This window comes from Hyla sarda, chromosome 2, assembly GCF_029499605.1.
Source record: "Hyla sarda isolate aHylSar1 chromosome 2, aHylSar1.hap1, whole genome shotgun sequence".
In the NCBI taxonomy this organism is placed as follows: Eukaryota; Metazoa; Chordata; class Amphibia; order Anura; family Hylidae; genus Hyla; species Hyla sarda.
Genome location: NC_079190.1, coordinates 11,342,934 through 11,368,293, shown reverse-complemented (window position 1 = coordinate 11,368,293; position 25,360 = coordinate 11,342,934). Strand labels below are relative to the sequence as shown.

General features: G+C 46.2%; 1 protein-coding gene across 1 annotated transcript in view; it reads left to right on the top strand.

The window, feature by feature from the left end:
- The window catches only part of MYO7A (myosin VIIA), a gene marked incomplete in the record, with an annotated part of 248,641 nt that overhangs the window by 155,913 nt on the left and 67,368 nt on the right, over nt 1–25,360 (top strand). Inside the window, 9 exon segments of the mRNA XM_056561158.1 lie at nt 6,233–6,327; nt 6,530–6,614; nt 9,075–9,293; nt 11,282–11,389; nt 13,848–14,057; nt 14,517–14,720; nt 16,901–17,077; nt 23,336–23,425; nt 24,323–24,450. Of these exon segments, the coding sequence (XP_056417133.1) occupies nt 6,233–6,327; nt 6,530–6,614; nt 9,075–9,293; nt 11,282–11,389; nt 13,848–14,057; nt 14,517–14,720; nt 16,901–17,077; nt 23,336–23,425; nt 24,323–24,450 (1,316 nt within the window).

Here is a 25,360-nt window from a genome sequence, read left to right as displayed (position 1 = left end):
TATTTCTCCATTGGTCATAGATAAGTACTATGTGTAGAGGTGTCAATATTTCTCCATTGGTCATAGATGAGTACTCTGTGTAGAGGTGTCAGTATTTCTCCATTGGTCATAGATGAGTACTCTGTGTAGAGGTGTCGGTATTTCTCCATTGGTCATAGATGAGTACTCTGTGTAGAGGTGTCGGTATTTCTCCATTGGTCATAGATTAGTGCTCTGTGTAGAGGTGTGGGTATTTCTCCATTGGTCATAGATGAGTACTATATGTAGAAGGGTCACTGTTCTTGCACTGGTCATGGATGACCTTGGTGAGTAGAGGTGTCAGTATTTCTCCATTGGTCATAGATAAGTACTATATGTAGATATAGTACACTTTGGCTGGAAGAAGCATCTGTTGATGACGTGAAACTAGTAGCCTCCAGTGGTGTGCCCCCGCATCTGAGAGCAGCTGCTCTCGCTCCCCGCATATGAAACCTTTTTTTCTGTATATGCTGTACTTCGTTTGAATAAACAAGTCTCGTCGGAATCTCAGGAAACTTTGGGTGAGTGCGACTACATTTCTTACTATATATAGAGATGTCGCTGTTCTTGCACTGGTCATGGATGACCATGGTGGGTAGAGGTGTCAGTATTTCTCCATTGGTCATAGATGAGTACTATGTGTAGAGTTGTCAGTATTTCTCCATTGGTCATAGATGAGTACTATGTGTAGAGGTGTCAGTACTCATCTATGACCAATGGAGAAATACTATGTGTTGAGTTGTCAGTATTTCTCCATTGGTCATAGATGAGTACTCTGTGTAGAGATGCCACTGTTCTTGCACTGGTCATGGATGACCTTGATGGGTAGAGGCGTCAGTATTTCTCCATTGGTCATAGATAAGTACTATGTGTCGAGGTGCCACTGTTCTTCCATCGGTCATGGATGACCTCGGTGGGTAGAGGTGTCAGACGGAATACTATGTCTGTCACCATCTGCAACATAGAGATCTAAATTTGGTACAACAAAGACATGTAGAGCCAAGTCTGGTGCCATGTTTAAAATGGAGAAGTAGATTTGGCATCAGGTTTAAACTGTTCTGAACCCTGGAGCCGGCGCTGGGAGCTTGTGACGTCATAGCCCCACCCCCTCATGATTTCACACCATGCCCCCTCAATGCAAGTCTATGGGAGGGGGCGTGATGGCCATCACGCCCCCTCCCATAGACTTGCACTGAGGGGGCAGGGGCATGACGTCCTGAGGGGGGCGGGGCTATGACGTCACAAGCTCCCGACGGCGGCTCAAGCGTTCGGAACAATGTGTTCCAAACGCTGAGCAGTGGAGTACCCCTTTAAGAAACACCATATCTATCAAATGTTCTATGGCTGGTACAACGAAGACATGCAGAGCCGAGCCTGGTGCCATTTAAAATGGAGAAATAGGTTTGGCTTCAGGTCTACGTAGATACACCATGTCTATTTAATGTTCCTGTCATTCATCATCCATAAAATAAAGGACTTATATGGTGCAGCCATGACATGCAGAGCCTAGTAGGCCTAGCACGAAATCTAAGATGGAGCATCATGACTGTCACCTGAGGCAACTATGACGTGTAGAGTCAAGTCTGTAGAATGAAGAATTATGTCTGGCACCATGTCGATTAGTATTCACCCACCCCACTTCCCCATTTTTGTATTACACCCTAGAATTAGAATGGATACTGGGTACTGTATGATGGCATTAGGACAGCGGGGTGGGGGGGAATCTCTTCCCGGCACCATGAAGGTCATTCTCCACCAATCTACCATAACTCCGGAAGGGAACTTCAAGTCCTTGTCACTTTCCCGTTTTCCAACTCTCCGGTCCTGCACAGTCCATTGAGATATTTTTATGACATCCTATCCAGCTTAGAATCCCCTCCAATGTCTTTATCGAGACTCTGCAGCTGTCAGTCCTGGAAACGGTTGCAGGAAATGGAGGTTTCCCCAGCAGGAAATGGAGAGAACAGCTGGTTGGACAATCCTAAACAAGAATATGGGGAGAACTCCTGAGTAGCGGCCCGGGCTGGGTCATTCCAAGAACTGTACACGTGTTTCTATAGAGGAATGTTCTCCATTTACACATGAAGACTTCCTATTCCAGTCATAGATAATAAATGATAGAAAAACAGTGTGAAGGGAGTGAAGGGGTGACGGAGTTTCTACATATAAACAGGGACTGTGGTGAAGAGAGTCCATGTTTCTACTCCAGCCATAGACTATTGGTGGGTAGTGGAGAAGGAGGCATCACCATGTATCCACTGGAGTGGTTGAGGGCTGTCAGTATTTCTCCATTAACCATAAAGAGTTAATAGGACTCTCTGGGTGTACTGGCGTGTTAATAAACATGGTGACCCCGTTCACACCCCTTCACTTTGAAAACAACACCCACTTTAAACACATTTTTTTTGTGCCTTAAAGGGGTACTCCACTGCCCCAGCGTTCGAAACATTTTGTTGCAAACGCTGGGTGCGGGCTGCGGGGGTCGTGACATCATAGCCATGCTCCCTTGTGATGTTACATCACGCCCCCTCAAGGCAAGTCTATAGGAGGGGGCACGACCCCCGCAGCTTGCACCCAGCATTCGGAACAATGGGGCAGCGGATTAGCCCTTTAAAGTGCACAAATGCAATTTGAAAACTTTGCAAGGATTCAACAACAAGTCCAGAACTCACTTCATTAGGAAAATACAAAAATTGTTCACCCTTGTAGGCAGAGAGAGGACTCCACTTCAGCTCCTTCTGATGGGAACTCCAGCGATCGAAATTCTCCAATGGGAGGGAATGATCTGCAGAAGGCAAATAGGGGTGAACGATTTTTGTATTTTACTTGCCATGTTCTTGGACAGTTTTTGAACTGAATTTGTGCACTTTAAGGAACTAAAACATTTGTTTGTTATGTAAGTTTGTTGTGTATTGGTCATAGATGAGTACAACGTGTAAAGGTGTCGGTATTTCCCCATTGGTTATAGATTAGTACTCTGTGTAGAGGTGTCGGTATTTCTCCATTGGTCATAGATGAGTACTCTGTGTAGAGGTGTCACTATTCTTGCACTGGTTATGAATGACCTTGATGGGTAGAGGTATCGGTATTTCTCCATTGGTCATAGATGAGTACTATGTGTAGAGCTGTCAGTATTTCTCCATTGGTCATAAATGAGTACTATGTGTAGAGGTGTCGGTATTTCTCCATTGGTCATGGATGACCTTGATGGGTAGAGGTGTCGGTATTTCTCCATTGGTTATTGATGAGTACTATGTGTAGAGGTGTCACTATTCTTGCACTTGTTATGGATGACCTTGATGGGTAGAGGTATCGGTATTTCTCCATTGGTCATAGATGAGTACTATGTGTAGAGGTGTCGGTATTTCTCCATTGGTCATGGATGACCTTGATGGGTAGAGGTGTCGGTATTTCTCCATTGGTTATTGATGAGTACTATGTGTAGAGGTGTCACTATTCTTGCACTTGTTATGGATGACCTTGATGGGTAGAGGTATCGGTATTTCTCCATTGGTCATAGATGAGTACTATGTGTAGAGTTGTCAGTATTTCTCCATTGGTCATAAATGAGTACTCTGTGTAGAGGTGTCACTGTTCTTGCACTGATCATGGATGAGCTTGATGGGTAGAGGTGTCTGTATTTCTCCATTGGTTATTGATGAGTACTATGTGTAGAGGTGTCACTGTTCTTGCACTGGTTATGGATGACCTCAGTGGGTAGAGGTGTCGGTATTTCTCAATTGGTCTTAGATGAGTACTCTGTTTAGAGGTTTCACTATTCTTGCACTGGTCATTTATGACCTTGATGGGTAGAGGTGTTAGTATTTCTCCGTTGGTTATAGATGAGTACTATGTGTAGAGGTGTCAGTATTTCTCCGTTGGTTATAGATGAGTACTATGTGTAGAGGTGTCAGTATTTCTCCATTGGTCATAGATGAGTACTCTGTGTAGAGGGGTCTGTATTTCTCCATTGGTTATAGATGAGTACTCTGTGTAGAGGGGTCTGTATTTCTCCATTGGTTATAAATGAGTACTATGTGTAGCGGTGTCAGTATTTCTACGTTGGTTATAGATGAGTACAATGTGTAGAGGTGTCAGTATTTCTCCATTGGTTATAGATGAGTACTCTGTGTAGAGGTGTCGGTATTTCTCCATTGGTTATAGATGAGTACTCTGTGTAGAGGGGTCTGTATTTGTCCATTGGTTATAGATGAGTACTCTGTGTAGAGGTGTCAGTATTTCTCCATTGGTTATAGATGAGTACTCTGTGTAGAGGGGTCACTGTTCTTGCACTGGTCATGGATGACCTTGGTGGGTAGAGGTGTCAGTATTTCTCAGGTGGTCATAGATGAGTACTCTCTGTAGAGGTGTCAGTATTTCTCCATTGGTCATAAATGAGTACTCTGTGTAGAGGTGTCACTGTTCTTGCACTGATCATGGATGACCTTGATGGGTAGAGGTGTCGGTATTTCTCCATTGGTTATTGATGAGTACTATGTGTAGAGGTGTCACTGTTCTTGCACTGGTTATGGATGACCTCAGTGGGTAGAGGTGTCGGTATTTCTCAATTGGTCTTAGATGAGTACTCTGTTTAGAGGTTTCACTATTCTTGCACTGGTCATTGATGATCTTGATGGGTAGAGGTGTTAGTATTTCTCCGTTGGTTATAGATGAGTCTATGTGTAGAGGTGTCAGTATTTCTCCATTGGTCATAGATGAGTACTCTGTGTAGAGGGGTCTGTATTTCTCCATTGGTTATACATGAGTACTCTGTGTAGAGGTGTCAGTATTTCTCCATTGGTCATAGATGAGTACAACGTGTAGAGGTGTCAGTATTTCTCCATTGGTTATAGATGAGTACTCTGTGTAGAGGGGTCTGTATTTCTCCATTGGTTATAGATGAGTACTATGTGTAGCGGTGTCAGTATTTCTACGTTGGTTATAGATGAGTACTATGTGTAGAGGTGTCAGTATTTCTCCATTGGTTATAGATGAGTACTCTGTGTAGAGGTGTCGGTATTTCTCCATTGGTTATAGATGAGTACTCTGTGTAGAGGTGTCAGTATTTCTCCATTGGTTAGAGATGAGTACTATGTGTACAGGTGTCAGTATTTCTCCATTGGTTATAGATGAGTTCTCTGTGTAGAGGGGTCATTGTTCTTGCACTGGTCATGGATGACCTTGGTGGGTAGAGGTGTCAGTATTTCTCAGGTGGTCATAGATGAGTACTCTCTGTAGAGGTGTCTGTATTTCTCCATTGGTCATAGATGAGTACTATGTGTAGAGGTGTCAGTATTTCTCAGGTGGTCATAGATGAGTACTATGTGTAGAGGTGTCAGTATTTCTATGTTGTTATAGATGAGTACTATGTGTAGAGGTTTCAGTATTTCTCCATTGGTCATAGATGAGTACTATGTGTAGCAGGTCACTATTCTTGAGCTGATCATGGATGACCTTGGTGGGTAGAGGTGTCAGTATTTCTCAGGTGGTCATAGATGAGTACTCTCTGTAGAGGTGTCAGTATTTCTCCATTGGTCATAGATGAGTACTCTCTGTAGAGGTGTCAGTATTTCTCCATTGGTCATAGATGAGTACTCTCTGTAGAGGTGTCACTATTCCTGCACTGGTCATGGATGACCTCGATGGGACAATTTCTCAGAGAGAAGCACATTAAGTGCAGTAAGGAGTGTATTGGTCAAAGATGATCAAAAGTTGTAGGGTTGAAGTGTTTTGTGTGTTGTGAGGATGACTTCTGCATCACAGATGTTGGGGGTTTAAGTCATCACTTCTCTATCATTGTTGGGCCAGAATTGTTAGACCTGAATTCCTTCAATCTGAAAGGTGTTACACATATATGTATGTGGCCTCACAAATCGGGGAGAGAAGGATTGAGGTTGATGAATTTCAATGCCCTTCTCTTCGTTCTCAGGGGAGATGAGCGGCCACCAGCGTTGTCTATCATCGACTTTCTCCCTTCTCCCCATTGAGAACACATGCACCAAATCGTCGTGTGTACGGGGTAATGGGCAGTAATATCTGTTGGCTTATTGAACATTTCTCCTCACAGCTGTTGAAGGCCTATGCCGAGATCTCGAGAATCAGGGGAGCGGACAATATTTTCCATTGGCTATATAGACGTCATGTTCGCGGGAATATTATATTCACATTGCTCAGTGTTCAGGAAGTTTGACGCCATTTTTGTTTTGTGTTTCAGGATCACCATGATATGTTACTGGAAATCGAAAGAGACAAAGCCATCACTGACAAGGTTATCCTCATCCAGAAGGTGGTGCGGGGCTTTAAGGACAGGTGAGCTTAGAAGGGCATGCCACCCTGAAGCCCCGGTGCAAAATCAGGGACCACCACCCACCCTAGGCTATTGATAAAACTGCTGTCCTATGTGGCAGAGGAACCTTTGGGTCTATTCAATCACTGGGGTCCAGGATACATCCCTGTAAGGACCATTAGAACATTCTCATCCTGGACTGAATACATTTATTTATATTTCCAGGTCCAATTTCGTAAAAGTTAGAAAATCGGCTCTACTGATCCAGAGATATTGGAGAGGATACAACTGCAGAAGAAACTACACCGTGGTAAGGTTACGGCACAAAACCGAGGAGAACCCCGACGTATCAATATCCATAACTAAAAATCACTGTCAAATTCTTTTCATTTTCAAAAATCAGTCATTTAAAAATGTTAAAAATCCTTTTTATAAATTATTAAAATTCATTAAAATAATTTTTATAAATAATCAAATTAAGATTTATTCCCCCCCCCCCCCCTGTGGTGGTGCTAGAGAAAAATGGAACAATTACTGCATTTTTTTTTCTTTTTTATAACATAGATAAAATGTAATTTTTACAAATCATCAATTTCAATTTTACTTCAATTTCAATTATTTCATGATGAGCAAATTTATCAATTCTATATTTAAAGGGGTCTTCCGCTGCTCCGCGTTTGGAACAAACTGTTCCGAACAATGGAGCCGACGCTGGGAGCTTGTGACGTTATAGCCCTGCCCCCTCGTGATGGCACGTCCTGCCCCCTCAATGCAAGTCCATAGGCTTGCATTGAGGGGGCGAGGCTTGACGTCATGAGGGGGTGGGGCTATGACATCACAAGCTCCCGGATCCAACGTTCGGAACAGTTTGTTCCAAACGGTGAGCAGCGGAAGACCCGCTGCTCAGCTTTTGGAACAAACTGTTCCGAACGCTGGCGCCCGGAGCTTGTGACATCATAGCCCCGCCCCATCATCACGCCCCACCCCCTCAATGCAAGTCTATGGGAGGGGGCGTGATGGCCGTCACGCCCCCTCCCATAGACTTGCATTGAGGGGGCAGGGCTATTACATCATGAGCTCCCGGCTCCAGCGTTTCGGAACAGTTTGTTCCAAACGCTGAGCAGCGGAGTTCCACTTTAATTTCAGCAAAGTCTGAAGAATTTTTTCAGGTATATTTATATTTAAGGGGTAGTCCAGGGAACTGAACTTATCCTCTATTCACATAATAGGGGATAGCTGTCTAATTGTGGGGGTCCGACCACTGAGGTCCCCCACAATATCATGTATGGGACCTGTCCTACTTACCTGTCCTCAGTATCCTCCGGCCCCCTCCATCCTGGACGTGGGCAAGTGAGGGCCCGCTCAGGCAACACCGGCCACAGTGATGTCCCATCTCACCAAGTGATTAGCTAGGTGCGCTGTCACTTGCCCCCATTCAGGAACGTGGGGGCTGGAGCCCGCTACGGATGAATAAGTAGTACGGGCCCCATATAGGAGATATTGGGAGCCCCAGCGGTGGGACCCCCTGTGACCAGACACTTCTCCCCTATCCTGTGGATATGGGATAAGTCTAGTTCCCTGGACCACCACCCATTATCTAGATCTCTGCTTGCTGTCAGTGAATGAAGCCCTTTATGGTAGGTCATAACCTCTCCTGATCCTATCTAACTGGCGGAGACATAGTTTGGTAAAATGTCTTTGGACACATGAATCTGTATGAGCAGGACTAGGTCAGGGCTGGTTCCGTTTAAAAATATTTTAAAGGGGTACTCCGGTGATTATTTTTTTTAATCAACTGGTGCTTGAAAGTTAAACAGATTTGTTAATGACTTCTATTAAAAAATCTTTATCCTTCCAGTACTTTTTAGCAGCTTTATTCTACAGAGGAAATTATTTTCTTTTTGAATTTCTTTTTTGTCTTGTCCACAGTGCTCTCTGCTGACACCTGATGCCCATATCAGGAACTGTCCAGAGCAGGAGAAAATCCGCATAGCAAACCTATGCTGCTCTGGACAGTTCTTGACACGGACAGAGGTGTCAGCAGAGAGCACTGTGGTCAGACAGAAAATAAATTTAAAAAGAAAAGAATTTCCTCTGTAGCATACAGCTACTAAAAAGTACTGGAAGGATAAAGATTTTTTAAAAGAAGTCATTTACAAATCTGTTTAAAGGGGTATTCCAGGCAAAACTTTTATATATATATATATATATATATATATATATATATATATATATATATATATATCAACTGGCTATGGAAAGTTAAACAGATTTGTAAATTACTTCTATTAAAAAATCTTAATCCTTCCAATAGTTATTAGCTTCTGAAGTTTTCTGTCTAACTGCTCAATGATGATGTCACGTCCCGGGAGCTGTGCATGATGGGAGAATATCCCCATAGGAACTGCACAGCTCCCGGGACGTGAGTCATCAGAGAGCAGTTAGACAGAAAACAACAACTCAACTTCAGAAGCTAATAACTATTGGAAGGATTAAGATTTTTTAATAGAAGTCATTTACAAATCTGTTTAACTTTCCGGAGCCAGTTGATATATAAAAAAAAGTTTTGGCCTGGAATACCCCCTTTAACTTTCTGGCACCAGTTCTTAAAAAAAAAAATGTTTTCCACCGGAGTACCCCTTTAATTCAATGACAGTAAGAGGGAAAATGTGAGTAACCAAAATAATATGAAGTAATCACAAATCTGATTTAATTTAGAATTTAGCATCGAGTCGTGTCCCAATCTCTTGGTCTTATCTGTTCATACCAGATGAAGGTAGGATTCCTGAGGCTTCAGGCCCTTTACCGCTCCAGGAGACTTCACCAGCAGTACCATATCGTTCGCAAGAGGATCAGCGATTTCCAGGCACGATGCCGAGGGTACTTGGTCCGAAGGGCTTTCCGACACCGACTGTGGGCGGTCTATACCATTCAAGCCTATTCCAGGGGGATGATCGCCCGAAGACTCTACAAGCGCCTTAAAGGAGAGGTATGAGGGTGTCAGTATTTAAATGGGTGGAATTTGAGTCTCAATCAAGACTACCAATTGGGCCCTCACTTTATACAGTACCATTAGGGTCTTAAAGGGGTATTCCAGGAAAATTATATATATATATATATATATATATATATATATATATATATATATATATATACCGTATATATATATATATATGTATATATCAACTGGCTCCAGAAAGTTAAACAGATTTGTAAATTACTTCTATTAAAAAATCTTAATCCTTCCAATAATTATCAGCTGCTGAAGTTGAGTTGTTGTTTTCTGTCTGGCAACAGTGCTCTCTGCTGACATCTCTGCTTGTCTCGGGAACTGCACAGAGTAGAAGAGGTTTACTATGGGGATTTGCTTCTACTCTGGACAGTTGTCGAGACACGTGTCATCAGAGAGCACTTAGACAGAAAAGAACAACTCAACTTCAGCAGCTGATAAGTACTGAAAGGATTAAGATTTGGTAATAGAAGTGATTTACAAATCTGTTTAACTTTCTGGAGCCAGTTGATATATATATATATAAGTTGTTTTTTTCCTGGATAACCCCTTTAAACAAACAATGGAAGGGGGTACTCCACTGCTCAGCGTTTGGAACAAACTTTTCCGAACGCTGGAGTTGGAACGGGGAGCGCGTGACATCATAGCCCCACGCCCTCAATGCAAGTCTATGGGAGGGGGCGTGACGGCCGTCACGCCCCCTCCCATAGACTTGCATTGAGGGGGCGGGGCATCACGAGGGTACGGGTCTATGACGTCACAAGCTCCTGGCTCCAGCATTTGGAACAGTTTGTTCCAAACGCTGACCAGCGGAGTACCCCTTTAAGCATACAACTTTCTTCTTAAATTTCTTCAGTCGGTCTGCGCTGTTCAAAATAGCCCAGAATCTAAATGACATAAGCTCCGTCCCAATAACAAACGGCACGTCTCTGGTGGATTCCACCGGAAGATTGAACACGCCGGAACCCAATTCCTCGTCCAAAGTTCCGAAACACTTCCAACGTGTGAACAGAGCAGCGAAACTCCCATTCAAATCAATGAGAGGCTGCTGCAAGCGAAATCTGTGTAGAATATCCGTAGTGTGAACAGGGCCCTAGCACCCAGTTCGTTCTAGTGATTGGTCGGGGTCTGAACACTCAGACACCAACCGATCAAAACTTTCGACATGTATCTACAAAATGTCAAAAGTTTTTTTTTAAGTGACAGTGCTCATTTAAAGGGGTACTCGGGTAGAAAACTTTTATTTTTATTTATTTATTTTTTAAACCCACTGGTGCCAGAAAGTTAAACAGATTTGTAAATTACTTCTATTAAAAAAAAATCTTAATCCCTCCAGTACTTATTAGCTGCTGAATACTACAGAGGAAATGTGTTTCTTTTTGGAACACAGAGCTCTCTGCTGACATCACGAGCACAGTGCTCTCTGCTGACATCTCTGTCCATTTTAGGAACTGTCCAGAGCAGCATATGTTTGCTATGGGGATTTCTTTTTACTCTGGACAGTTCCTAAAATGGTCATAGATGTCAGCAGAGAGCACTGTGCTCGTGATGTCAGCAGAGAGCTCTGTGTTTTAAATGGTAAAGAATTTCCACTGTAGTATTCAGCAGCTAATAAGTACAGGAAGGATTAAGATTTTTTAATAGAAGTAATTTACAAATCTTTTTGACTTCCTGGCACCAGTTGATTTAAAAAAAAAAAAAAAAAAAGTTTTTCACCAGAGTACCCCTTTAAGTGGAAATCTTGGGTCAGTTCCCCCCTTCAATAAGTTCTCCCCACTTTTTGGAGAATGTACAGTGTAAGGCAAAAAGAGTGAAAAAAATTTGAAATTCTTTGAGGCGAGTTAATGGTGTTGCGAGAAAAAATAAAACGGAGAGAATTTCACGAAATTCACTTTGGGCCGAATGTGGTCGAGGTTTTCAGTGGATTGGATTCTGGATTTTAAATCTTGTTCTCTTTCCCTCACTAGTATCATCGTCGCCTGGAAGCGGAAAAGCTTCGTCTTGCGGAAGAAGAACGTCTCAAGAAGGAGATGAGCGCAAAAAAAGCCAAACAGGAAGCCGAAAAGAAACACCAAGTAAGGAGACACGAGGACCGGCCCCGGGTGGGGTCCTTCTCACTGATGGACCTTCACATTCAGGGCCGGCTATGCCTATAGGCAATATAGGCAGCTGCCTAGAGCGCCCTCTACAGTGTGTCCCCCCCAGTAGTAAGGAGATTACATGAGGAGGAGGTTTGTTACAGTGTGTCATCCCAGTAGTAAGGAGATTACATGAGGAGGAGGTTTGTTACAGTGTGTCATCCCAGTAGTAAGGAGATTACATGAGGAGGAGGTTTGTTACAGTGTGTCACCCCAGTAGTAAGGAGATTACACGAGGAGGAGGTTTGTTACAGTGTGTCACCCCAGTAGTAAGGAGATTACATGAGGAGGGGGTTTGTTACAGTGTGTCACCCCAGTAGTAAGGAGATTACATGAGGAGGAGGTTTGTTACAGTGTGTCACCCCAGTAGTAAGGAGATTACATGAGGAGGGGGTTTGTTACAGTGTGTTACCCCAGTAGTAAGGAGATTACATGAGGAGGGGGTTTGTTACAGTGTGTCACCCCAGTAGTAAGGAGATTACATGAGGAGGAGGCTTGTTGCAGTGTGTCACCCCAGTAGTAAGGAGATTACATGAGGAGGAGGTTTGTTACAGTGTGTCACCCCAGTAGTAAGGAGATTACATGAGGAGGAGGCTTGTTGCAGTGTGTCACCCCAGTAGTAAGGTGATTACATGAGGAGGAGGTTTGTTACAGTGTGTCACCCCAGAAGTAAGGAGATTACATGAGGAGGGGGTTTGTTACAGTGTGTCACCCCAGTAGTAAGGAGATTACATGAGGAGGAGGTTTGTTACAGTGTGTCACCCCAGTAGTAAGGAGATTACATGAGGAGGGGGTTTGTTACAGTGTGTCACCCCAGTAGTAAGGAGATTACATGAGGAGGAGGCTTGTTGCAGTGTGTCACCCCAGTAGTAAGGTGATTACATGAGGAGGAGGTTTGTTACAGTGTGTCACCCCAGAAGTAAGGAGATTACATGAGGAGGAGGCTTGTTGCAGTGTGTCACCCCAGTAGTAAGGAGATTACATGAGGAGGAGGTTTGTTACAGTGTGTCACCCCAGTAGTAAGGAGATTATATGAGGAGGGGGTTTGTTGCAGTGTGTCACCCCAGTAGTAAGGAGATTACATGAGGAGGAGGTTTGTTACAGTGTGTCACCCCAGTAGTAAGGAGATTACATGAGGAGGGGGTTTGTTACAGTGTGTCACCCCAGTAGTAAGGAGATTACATGAGGAGGAGGCTTGTTGCAGTGTGTCACCCCAGTAGTAAGGTGATTACATGAGGAGGAGGTTTGTTACAGTGTGTCACCCCAGAAGTAAGGAGATTACATGAGGAGGAGGCTTGTTGCAGTGTGTCACCCCAGTAGTAAGGAGATTACATGAGGAGGAGGTTTGTTACAGTGTGTCACCCCAGTAGTAAGGAGATTACATGAGGAGGGGGTTTGTTACAGTGTGTCACCCCAGTAGTAAGGAGATTACATGAGGAGGAGGTTTGTTACAGTGTGTCACCCCAGTAGTAAGGAGATTACATGAGGAGGGGGTTTGTTACAGTGTGTCACCCCAGTAGTAAGGAGATTACATGAGGAGGAGGTTTGTTACAGTGTGTCACCCCAGTAGTAAGGAGATTACATGAGGAGGGGGTTTGTTACAGTGTGTTACCCCAGTAGTAAGGAGATTACATGAGGAGGAGGTTTGTTACAGTGTGTCACCCCAGTAGTAAGGAGATTACATGAGGAGGAGGCTTGTTGCAGTGTGTCACCCCAGTAGTAAGGAGATTACATGAGGAGGAGGTTTGTTACAGTGTGTCACCCCAGTAGTAAGGAGATTACATGAGGAGGAGATTTGTTACAGTGTGTCACCCCAGTAGTAAGGAGATTACATGTGGAGGAGATGTGTTACAGTGTGTCACCCCAGTAGTAAGGAGATTACATGAGGAGGAGGCTTGTTGCAGTGTGTCACCCCAGTAGTAAGGAGATTACATGAGGAGGAGGTTTGTTACAGTGTGTCACCCCAGTAGTAAGGAGATTACATGAGGAGGAGGCTTGTTGCAGTGTGTCACCCCAGTAGTAAGGTGATTACATGAGGAGGAGGTTTGTTACAGTGTGTCACTCCAGAAGTAAGGAGATTACATGAGGAGGAGGCTTGTTGCAGTGTGTCACCCCAGTAGTAAGGAGATTACATGAGGAGGAGGCTTGTTACAGTGTGTCACCCCAGTAGTAAGGTGATTACATGAGGAAGGGGGTTTGTTACAGTGTATCGTCCTAGTAGTAAGGAGATTATATGAGGAGGAGGTTTGTTACAGTGTGTCACCCCAGTAGTAAGGTGGTGCGTGTTAATGAGTGGGCCAATGGGAGTCAAGAGTCAAGGGGGTGGCAAAATTAGCTTTTGCCAAGGGTGGTAAAAATCGTTGCACCAGCCCAGTTCACATTTCCATCTCTCTAGGAGCGCCTCGCCCAGTTGGCCCGTGAAGATGCGGAGAGAGAAGTGAGGGAGAAGGAGGAGGCTCGGAGGAAGAAGGAGATGCTGGATAAGATGGAAAAGGCCAGAAATGAACCGGTCAATGACTCCGACATGGTGGACAAAATGTTCGGCTTTTTGGGAACCACATCGTCACTGCCCGGGCAGGAGGGGCAGGCGCCAACAGGTTTCGAGGTACAGTGCGCTGTTTTCTGGCTTCCTCACATACATTATGATTTGACATTTCTAAACAAATGTCATCAGGATTCCTAGACCCATAAGAATATCCAAACTATCAATAGAAAGGGTATAATAATTCCTCATCTTAAAGGGGCACCACGCTGCTCAGCGTTCGGAACAAAATGTGAAGTCATGCCCCACCCGCTCAATGCAAATCTATGGAAGGGGGGCGTGGCATCCGCCACGCCCCCTTCCATAGACTTGCATTGAGAGGGCGGGAGGGGTGTGACAAAGGGGGCCAGGCCGTGAGGTCACGATTCCCCAACACCGGCTCTGAGCGGAGTACCCCTTTAAAGAAACACACCAGGTTTCTCATCACTAGTCCTACAGTGCCACCTGTTTCATTCCAGCACAGCTGCATCCAGGTGTTCTTCTTTACTCATTGATGATTTCCCATGTGTTCCTGTCTCCCAGGATCTGGAGCGAGTCCAAGGAGAAATGCAGGAGGAGGATTTAGATGATTCTCTGCCTCTCCCAGAAGAGGAGGAAGAAGATCTCTCGGAGTACAAGTTTGCAAAGTTTGCAGCCACCTACTTCCAAGGGACCACGACTAACACCTACATCCGCAGACCCTTAAAGCAGCCGCTGCTCTACCACGAGGATGAAGGAGACCAACTGGTGTGTGATATTCCCTACTGCAGTATATAGAATAGAAAATATAAGAAAAACCTACACCTGGTGCTAGAAGAAGCGGATGGAGGGAAATCTAGAGGGTAACCAGAAAACGTAAAGGGGTTATTCTTAGTTTTATGTAAATGATATATAATTTCTGTACAGCTTTCTAATATGCTTTGTTTCAATTCTTGGCAATTTTCATTATGTCTGTTTGCTGTCAGTGAATAAGAATATTCTTATTTATACTGAGAGGTAGTAATCCTAGTCCTGCTCTCAGCTGAGAAGTGATACAATGCAGTCTAGACAATGCTCTGTGAGCTAAACATCCTGGACTCCAGACTGATATATTGTACATAACTAGTCCTGCTCTCAGCTGAGAAGTGATACAATTGTATCCAGTCTAGACAATGCTCTGTGAGCTAAACATCCTGGACTCCAGACTGATAAATTGTACATCGCCTGAAAGATAAATACATAATAAGCAGCAGATGGAGGCCAGGCTGTTTACCTCACAGAGCATTGTCTACATTGGATACAATTGTATCACTTCTCAGCTGAGAGCAGGACTAGCTATGTACAATGTATCAGTCTGGAGTCCAGGATGTTTAGCTCACTGAGCATTGTCTAGACTGGATACAATTGTATCACTTCTCAGCTGAGAGCAGGACTAGCTATGTACAATGTATTCGTCTGGAGTCCAGGCTGTTTAGCTCACAGAGCATTGTCTAGACTGGATACAATTGTATCACTTCTCAGCTGAGAGCAGGACTAGCTATGTACAATGTATCAGTCTGGAGTCCAGGATGTTTAGCTCACTGAGCATTGTCTAGACTGGATACAATTGTATCACTTCTCAGCTGAGAGCAGGACTAGCTATGTACAATGTATTCGTCTGGAGTCCAGGCTGTTTAGCTCACAGAGCATTGTCTAGACTGGATACAATTGTATCACTTCTCAGCTGAGAGCAGGACTAGCTATGTACAATGTATCAGTCTGGAGTCCAGGAGGTTTAGCTCACAGAGCATTGTCTAGACTGGATACAATTGTATCACTTCTCAGCTGAGAGCAGGACTAGCTATGTACAATGTATCAGTCTGGAGTCCAGGAGGTTTAGCTCACAGAGCATTGTCTAGACTGGATACAATTGTATCACTTCTCAGCTGAGAGCAGGACTAGCTATGTACAATGTATCAGTCTGGAGTCCAGGCTGTTTAGCTCACAGAGCATTGTCTAGACTGGATACAATTGTATCACTTCTCAGCTGAGAGCAGGACTAGCTATGTACAATGTATCAGTCTGGAGTCCAGGAGGTTTAGCTCACAGAGCATTGTCTAGACTGGATACAATTGTATCACTTCTCAGCTGAGAGCAGGACTAGCTATGAACAATGTATCAGTCTGGAGTCCAGGATGTTTAGCTCACTGAGCATTGTCTAGACTGGATACAATTGTATCACTTCTCAGCTGAGAGCAGGACTAGCTATGTACAATGTATTCGTCTGGAGTCCAGGCTGTTTAGCTCACAGAGCATTGTCTAGACTGGATACAATTGTATCACTTCTCAGCTGAGAGCAGGACGAGTTATGTACAATGTATCAGTCTGGAGTCCAGGATGTTTAGCTCACAGAGCATTGTCTAGACTGGATACAATTGTATCACTTCTCAGCTGAGAGCAGGACTAGCTATGTACAATGTATCAATCTGGAGTCCAGGATGTTTAGCTCACAGAGCATTGTCTAGATTGGATACAATTGTATCACTTCTCAGGATTATGTACTGGGTTTTGCTGCCTCTAAATATAAACAAGAATGAGATCTTGAAAAATGTTAAGAGGTAAAACCTAAAGTCTGTTAGAAAACTGGTCGGCCCATTACCTCTGCTCCCCCTGTTTATGGCTGCAGTGGGTTCTATAAAAGTATTATAATGCCGATCACATCTACATTACTTTGTATCAGACCCATTGAATTACAACAATTATTGAAGTCTCCACCTAGTTTTAATGCTAAATTTCCTTTTAAAAACAAAAAAAAACTTTGTTAGATTACAATTAATTTATTGTTTATCTTTTTGAATTGTTGTAAATTTACATATTTCAGATGAAGAATTTGTTTTAGTGTCTAGTTATTTTCCATACAGATTATTTTTTTTTTTAAAGAACATTTGTGGGTTTTTTGTTGTTTCCAGGCGGCTCTGGCTGTTTGGATCACTATTCTCCGCTTTATGGGAGATCTTCCGGAGCCGAAGTATCACACGGCGATGAGTGACGGGAGCGAGAAGATCCCAGTGATGACAAAGATCTATGAAACCCTGGGGAAGAAGACCTATAAGAGAGAACTCCAGACCCTGCAAGGAGAGGGCGAGGTAAGAGATGGGGGACACGGGGATGGGCCTGATAACTTACCATAAGGAGCATCCTATAGGATTGGTCATTATTCACTATTCGTCTACTATGGACTAGTGTTGCTCGCGAATATTCGCAATTCGAATATTATTCGCGAATATCGCATATTCGCGAATTCGCGAATTTCGCGAATATAGCGCTATATATTCGTAATTACGAATATTCGTTTTTTTTTTTTTTTTTTCTTCACAGTACACATCACAGTGATCACCCCTCTCTGCTTCCAGCTTGTGTGGTGTAAAGAAGGCTGTAATACTACTGCGTGAGACTGGCGTGCGAAACTTCGCATATGCGAAAATTAGCGCATGCGTAAATTCGCATATGCGAAAATTTGTGTATGCTAATTTTCGCATATGCGAATTTCCACACATGCTAATTTTCGCATGCGCGTATTTTCGCGTACGCGAAAATAAAACGAGAATATAACGAATATGCGAATATTCGCGAATATATGACGAATATTCGTCCATATATTCGCGAATATTCGCGAATTCGAATATGGCCTATGCCGCTCAACACTACTATGGACATATCCCTATTTTTCGAGAGAATCTGTCATCACTTTCATGCTGCCTGAAACATGAGTCATTGGGACGGCCACCCCTGTTCCACCAGTTTTGATTGGTAGATCTCTCAAGGCTGGCAACTGGCAGGGTGGGGAGAAATCACCAGGGACCGTCCTGATGACTCATCGTTAAGGCAGCATGAAAATTATAACAGGTTCTCTTTACTTCTCTGTCAGGGGTTGACTAGTACCAAGCTGGTTTTCCCTTGTCAGACAATGCCAATCCAGAGCTTAACAGTTGGCCTGGAGATTGGGCTGACAGGGTTTTGATCGGGTGGTCCTTTATCCACATGGCCATGACAGGGTCTTGATCTGGTGTCCTCCATCCACATGGCCATGACAGGGTCTTGATTGGCTGGTCTTCCATCCACATGGCCATGACAGGGTCCTGATCTGATGGTCCTCCATCCACATGGTCATGACAGGGTCTTGATCTGGTGTCCTCCATTCACATGGCCATGACAGGGTCTTGATCTGGTGTCCTCCATCCACATGGCCATGACAGGGTCCTGATCTGATGGTCCTCCATCCACATGGCCATGACAGGGTCTTGATCTGGTGTCCTCCATCCACATGGCCATGACAGGGTCTTGATTGGCTGGTCTTCCATCCACATGGCCATGACAGGGTCCTGATCTGATGGTCCTCCATCCACATGGCCATGACAGGGTTTTGATCTGGTGTCCTCCATCCACATGGCCATGACTGGGTCTTGATCTGGTGGTCCTCCATCCACATGGTCATGACAGGGTCTTGATCTGGTGTCCTCCATCCACATGGCCAAGACAGGGTCTTGATCTGGTGTCCTCCATCCACATGGCCATGACAGGGTCTTGATCAGTTGGTCCTCCATCCACATGGTCATGACAGGGGTCTTGATCAGGTGGTCCTCCATCCACTTGGCCATGACAGGGTCTTGATCAGTTGGTCCTCCATCCACATGGCTATGACAGGGTCTTGATCAGGTGGTTCTCCATCCACATGGCCATGACAGGGTCTTGATCTGATGTCCTCCATCCACATGGCCATGACAGGGTCCTGATCTGATGGTCCTCCATCCACATGGCCATGACAGGGTCTTGATCTGGTGTCCTCCATCCACATGGCTATGACAGGGTCTTGATCGGGTGGTCCTCTATCCACTTGGCCATGACAGGGTCTTGATCGGGTGGTCCTCCATCCACAGGGTCATGACAGGGTCTTGATCTGGTGTCCTCCATCCACATGGCCATGACAGGGTCTTGATCTGGTGTCCTCCATCCAAATGCCATGACAGGGTCTTGATCTGGTGTCCTACATCCACATTGCCATGACAGGGTCTTGATCAGGTGTCCTCCATCCACATGGCTATGACAGGGTCTTGATCTGGTGGTCCTCCATCCACATGGCCATGACAAGGTCTTGATCTGATGGTCCTCCATCCACATGGCCATAACATGGTCTTGATCTGGTGATCCTCCATCCTCATGCCCAAGACAGGGTCCTGATCTGGTGGTTCTCCATCCACATGGCTATGACAGGGTCTTGATCTGATGGTCCACCATCCACATGGCCATGACAGGGTCTGATCGGGTGGTCCTCCATCTACATGGCTATGACAGGGTCTTGATCTGGTGGTCCTCCATCCACATGGCCATGACAAGGTCTTTACCTGATGATCCTCTATCCATGTGGCCATAACAGGTTCTTGATCTGGTGGTCCTCCAGCCACATGCCCAAGACAGGGTACTGATCTGGTTGTCCTCCATCCACATGGCTATGACAGGGTCTTGATCTGTTGATCCGCCATCCACATGGCCATGACAGGGTCTGATCGGGTGGTCCTCCATCCACATGGCCAAGACAGGATGCTGATAAGGTTGTCCTCCATCCACATGGCCATGACAGGTTCTTGATCTGGTGTCCTCCATCCACATGGCCAAGACAGGGTCTTGATCTGGTGTCCTCCATCCACATGGCCATGACAGGGTCTTGATTGGCTGGTCTTCCATCCACATGGCCATGACAGGGTCCTGATCTGATGGTCCTCCATCCACATGGCCATGACAGGGTCTGATCGGGTGGTCCTCCATCCACATGGCCAAGACAGGATGCTGATCAGGTTGTCCTCCATCCACATTCCAAGACAGGGTCTTGATCTAGTGTCCTCCATCCACATAGCCATAACAGGGTCTTGATCTGGTGTCCTCCATCCACATGGCCAAGACAGGGTCTTGATCTAGTGTCCTCCATTCACATTCCAGGACAGGGTCTTGATCTAGTGTCCTCCATCCATATAGCCATGACAGGGTCTTGATCTGGTGTCCTCCATCCACATGGCCATGACAGGGTCTTAATCGGTTAGTCCTCCATCCACATGGCCAAAACAGGGTCCTGATCAGTCGGTCCTCCATCCACATTGCCAAGACAGGGTCTTGATCTGGTGTCCTTCATCCACATGGCCATCGCAGGGTCTTGATCAGTTGGTCCTCCATCCACATGGCCATGACAGGGTTTTGATCTGGTGTCCTCCATCCACATGGCCATGACAGGGTCTTGATCAGGTGGTTCTCCATCCACATGGCCATGACAGCGTCTTGATCTGGTGTCCTCCATCCACATGGCCATGAAAGGGTCTTGATCAGTTGGTCCTCCATCCACATGGCCATGACAGGGTCTTGATTGGATGGTCCTCCATCCACATGGTCATGACAGGGTCTTGATCAGGTGGTCCTCCATCCACATGGCCATGACAGGGTTTTGATCGGGTGGTCCTTTATCCACATGGCTAGGACAGGGTCTTGATCTGGTGTCCTCCATCCACATGGCCATCACAGGGTCTTGATCAGGTGGTCCTCCATCCACATGGCCATGACAGCGTCTTGATCTGGTGTCCTCCATCCACATGGCCATGACAGGGTCTTGATCAGTTGGTCCTCCATCCACATGGCCATGACAGGGTCTTGATCGGATGGTCTTCCATCCACATGGCCATGGCAGGGTCTTGATCAGGTGGTCCTCCATCCACATGGCCATGACAGGGTCTTGATTGGGTGGTCCTTTATCCACATGGCCATGACAGCGTCTTGATCTGGTGTCCTCCATCCACATGGCCATGACAGGGTCTTGATCGGATGGTCCTCCATCCACATGGCCATTACAGGGTCTTGATCTGGTGTCCTCCACCCACATGGCCATGACAAGGTCTTGATCTGGTGTCCTCCATCCACATGGCCAAGACAGGGTCCTGATCTGATGGTCCTCCATCCACATGGCCAAGACAGGGTCTTGATCTGGTGTTCTCCATCCACATGGCTGTGACAGAGTCCTGATCTGGTGTCCTCCATCCACATGGCCATGACATGATCTTGATTGGGTGGTCCTCCATCCACATGGCCATGACAGGGTATTGATCGGATGGTCCTCCATCCACATGGCCATGACAGGGTCTGATCGGGTGGTCCTCCATCCACATGGCCAAGACAGGATGCTCATCAGGTTGTCCTCCATCCACATTCCAAGACAGGGTCTTGATCTAGTGTCCTCCATCCACATAGCCATAACAGGGTCTTGATCTGGTGTCCTCCATCCACATGGCCAAGACAGGGTCTTGATCTAGTGTCCTCCATCCACATTCCAAGACAGGGTCTTGATCTAGTGTCCTCCATCCACATAGCCATGACAGGGTCTTGATCTGGTGTCCTCCATCCACATGGCCATGACAGGGTCTTAATCGGTTAGTCCTCCATCCACATGGCCAAAACAGGGTCCTGATCAGTCGGTCCTCCATCCACATTGCCAAGACAGGGTCTTGATCTGGTGTCCTCCATCCACATGGCCATCACAGGGTCTTGATCAGTTGGTCCTCCATCCACATGGCCATGACAGGGTTTTGATCTGGTGTCCTCCATCCACATGGCCATGACAGGGTCTTGATCAGATGGTTCTCCATCCACATGGCCATGACAGGGTCTTGATCCGGTGGTCCTTTATCCACATGGCCATGACAGTGTCTTGATCTGGTGTCCTCCATCCACATGGCCATGACAGGGTCTTGATCAGTTGGTCCTCCATCCACATGGCCATGACAGGGTCTTGATTGGATGGTCCTCCATCCACATGGCCATGACAGGGTTTTGATCGGGTGGTCCTTTATCCACATGGCTAGGACAGGGTCTTGATCTGGTGTCCTCCATCCACATGGCCATGACAGGGTCTTGATCAGGTGGTCCTCCATCCACATGGCCATGACAGGGTCTTGATCAGGTGGTCCTCCATCCACATGGCCATGACAGCGTCTTGATCTGGTGTCCTCCATCCACATGGCCATGACAGGGTCTTGATCAGTTGGTCCTCCATCCACATGGCCATGACAGGGTCTTGATCGGATGGTCTTCCATCCACATGGCCATGGCAGGGTCTTGATCAGGTGGTCCTCCATCCACATGGCCATGACAGGGTCTTGATTGGGTGGTCCTTTATCCACATGGCCATGACAGCGTCTTGATCTGGTGTCCTCCATCCACATGGCCATGACAGGGTCTTGATCGGATGGTCCTCCATCCACATGGCCATTACAGGGTCTTGATCTGGTGTCCTCCACCCACATGGCCATGACAAGGTCTTGATCTGGTGTCCTCCATCCACATGGCCAAGACAGGGTCCTGATCTGATGGTCCTCCATCCACATGGCCAAGACAGGGTCTTGATCTGGTGTTCTCCATCCACATGGCCGTGACAGAGTCCTGATCTGGTGTCCTCTATCCACATGGCCATGACACGATCTTGATTGGGTGGTCCTCCATCCACATGGCCATAACAGGGTATTGATCGGGTGGTCCTCCATCCACATGGCCAAGACAGGGTTTTGATCTGGTGTCCTCCATCCACATGGCCATGACAGGGTCTTGATCTGGTGTCCTCCATCCACATGGCCGTGACAGGGTCTTGATCGGATGGTCCTCCATCCACATGGCCATGACAGGGTATTGATCAGGTGGTCCTCCATCCACATGGCCATGACAGGGTATTGATCAGGTGGTCCTCCATCCAGGTCGCGTCTAAGGGCTCTGTGAAGCGCGAAACCGTCCGCTTGACCAGACGTTGCATGCATCCAGCTTGTCCCAATAAAGAATAAGCAAGCTTTTTACCGTGAGTGCCGTGAATCCACACTCTACTAAAGGTTACCAGCTTGCAGTGCCGACTGCTGATTTCTCCATGTGTGTACCTCCATCCACATGGCCATGACAGGGTCTTGATCAGGTTGTCCTCTATCTGCATGGCCATGACAGGGTCTTGATCAGTTGGTCCTCCATCCACATGGCCATGACGGGGTCTTGATCAAGTGGTCCTCCATGCACATGGCCATGACAGGGTCTTGATCGGGTGGTCCTCCATCCACATGGCTATGACAGGGTCTTGATCAGATGGTCCCCTATCCACATGGCCATGACAGGGTCTTGATCAGGTGGTCCTCCATCCACATGGCCATGACAGGGTCCTGATCTGGTGTCCTCCATCCACATGGCCAAGACAGGGTCTTAATCAGTTGGTCCTCCATCCACATGGCCATGACATGGTCTTGATCTTTGTGGAAAAATCGCTATAATACAACCATGACATATACGCATAGAGTTCCCATAATAATTTTCGGTGTCTTTTCTCCTCCTTGTAGAGCGCTCACATTGACGGCCTGAAGAAGAACAGTGTGCGCCATAAGCTGGTTTCCCTCACCTTGAAGAAGAAGTCCAAGTTAACCGAGGAGGTGAGTTCTAAGACCAGAGAATGCTCTTGTTATATCTAGACCAGTGGTCTCCAAATGGTGGACCTCCAGCTGTTGCAAAACTACAACTCCCAGCATGCCCGGACAGCCAACGGCTGTCCGGGCATGCTAGGAGTTGTAGTTTTGCAACATCTGGAGGTCCACCATTTGGAGACCACTGATCTATACAGTCATATATAGCTGTAACTATTTATAGGAACATCATAGTCAAACTTTACGGCAACTTCACGACCAATCTATTGAGATCATGTGATGCTTGGTGACCATGACTGATCCCTTCTAAGGGGGTCTTCTTCTCTTTACAAAAGTTTGCTTAGACAACAGGTGACCCCAAAGTTTAACTAGAACCTTCCATCCTAGAACTTGGGTTAGACTTCCATCTCCAGCCTCAATGGCTGTCTTCAGGTCTTGGTAGACTTAAAGGTCCATGGGTAACCATGGTGGCCAAGATTCCCAGATGTCCCCTTGTAAAATTCTAGCAAAAGACCCTGGTGCCCTTGGGGCAAAATGGTAGCAATGATCCCCACTATATGGGTTGGCGGGTACCTTTCTGGAGATGGTGTGATGAGCTTAAGGTGGTCTTCATCCTAAGAGACAGAGGTCTTGGTAGACTCCAAAGATCCACAGTGGGAACCATGGCGGCCAAGATTCTCAGATACCCCATTGTAAAATTCCAGCAAGAGACCCTGGTGCTCTTGGGGCAAAATGGTAGTAATGACCCCATGTCTACATCAGTAGACACAATGGCTGCCTCCCACTCCAATATGGTTGTCAGGATATGGTAGCTCCTGTACTACAGACGCCCCCTAGAGGTAATTCTGAAGTAGCACGGGTATGAAGCCTTCTCTTCATCTTTCCTTCGTTCATCACATGGAACAGGTGACCAAAAGACTCCATGACGGAGAGTCCACGCTACACGGGAACAGCATGCTGGAAGACCGGCCCACCTCCAACCTGGAAAAGCTCCACTTCATTATCGGGAACGGCATCCTGAGACCGGCGCTAAGGTCAGATCTTTCTTCTTTTGTCTGTGACTCTCTACAGCCTAGACCTCCAAACTGTGGACCTCCAGCTGCTGCAAAACTACGGCTGCCAACGGCTACGGCTGCCAACTACAGGTGCCAGTATAGGAAAAAAAGTCGGCACTTCTGTGGTGGGTGGTGCACGTGGAAAAAATAGGCATATAGAACAAAAAGTCCCGGCACTCACCAAGTTGCAAGCCAATTCGTGTTTATTGTATGCGGGTAAACAGGACGCGTTTCGGCAAAGCCTTCCTCTGCTGTCTAGCTGGAGATGCGAACAAGCAGTCAGCTATATACATGAGGAGGCGCCCAGTGATGACGTCACCCACTGGCCGGCACGCCGGGTGTGACGTCAACATTGTCATGGTAACAGTGTAAACAGAAATAATAACAATAAACAAAGCAAAACATGTGTGCCGATCGCGCTCCCCGGCAGGGGAGTTGGCGCGGCTGATGCGCGTCGCAGCATGCGACTAATGAAGCCGTTCTCGGAGAAGAAGCTGTGCATCTAATGTCCTTAGTGTTCCCGGACGGGAACTGAAAGGCTATGTACTCCTTGCTAAACATAGCAAAAAAGGCTCATAGTTCGTAGAATCGTTCTAGATCCGTACATCGGCTGCATGGTAAGTCTGATAGTCCGGAATTCAGTAGTCTGGCATGTGAACGAGGCTTTAGTAGGAATAGGTGCGCACGTAGCGCTCTGCTATCAATGGAAGTCCGTAGTAAATGTCAAAGCCGATAACGTTGGTATAATAGATGTAAGAGAGCTATGATAGTCTTAGGGAGTAAAACTCAGCAAGGGGAGCTGAGTAGGCAGAGCACCCAGGTCGGGGCTATTCCGGGGGGTGACAGCGTGTAGCCGGTCATCATGTATCAAGTATGTAGCAAAAAAGTG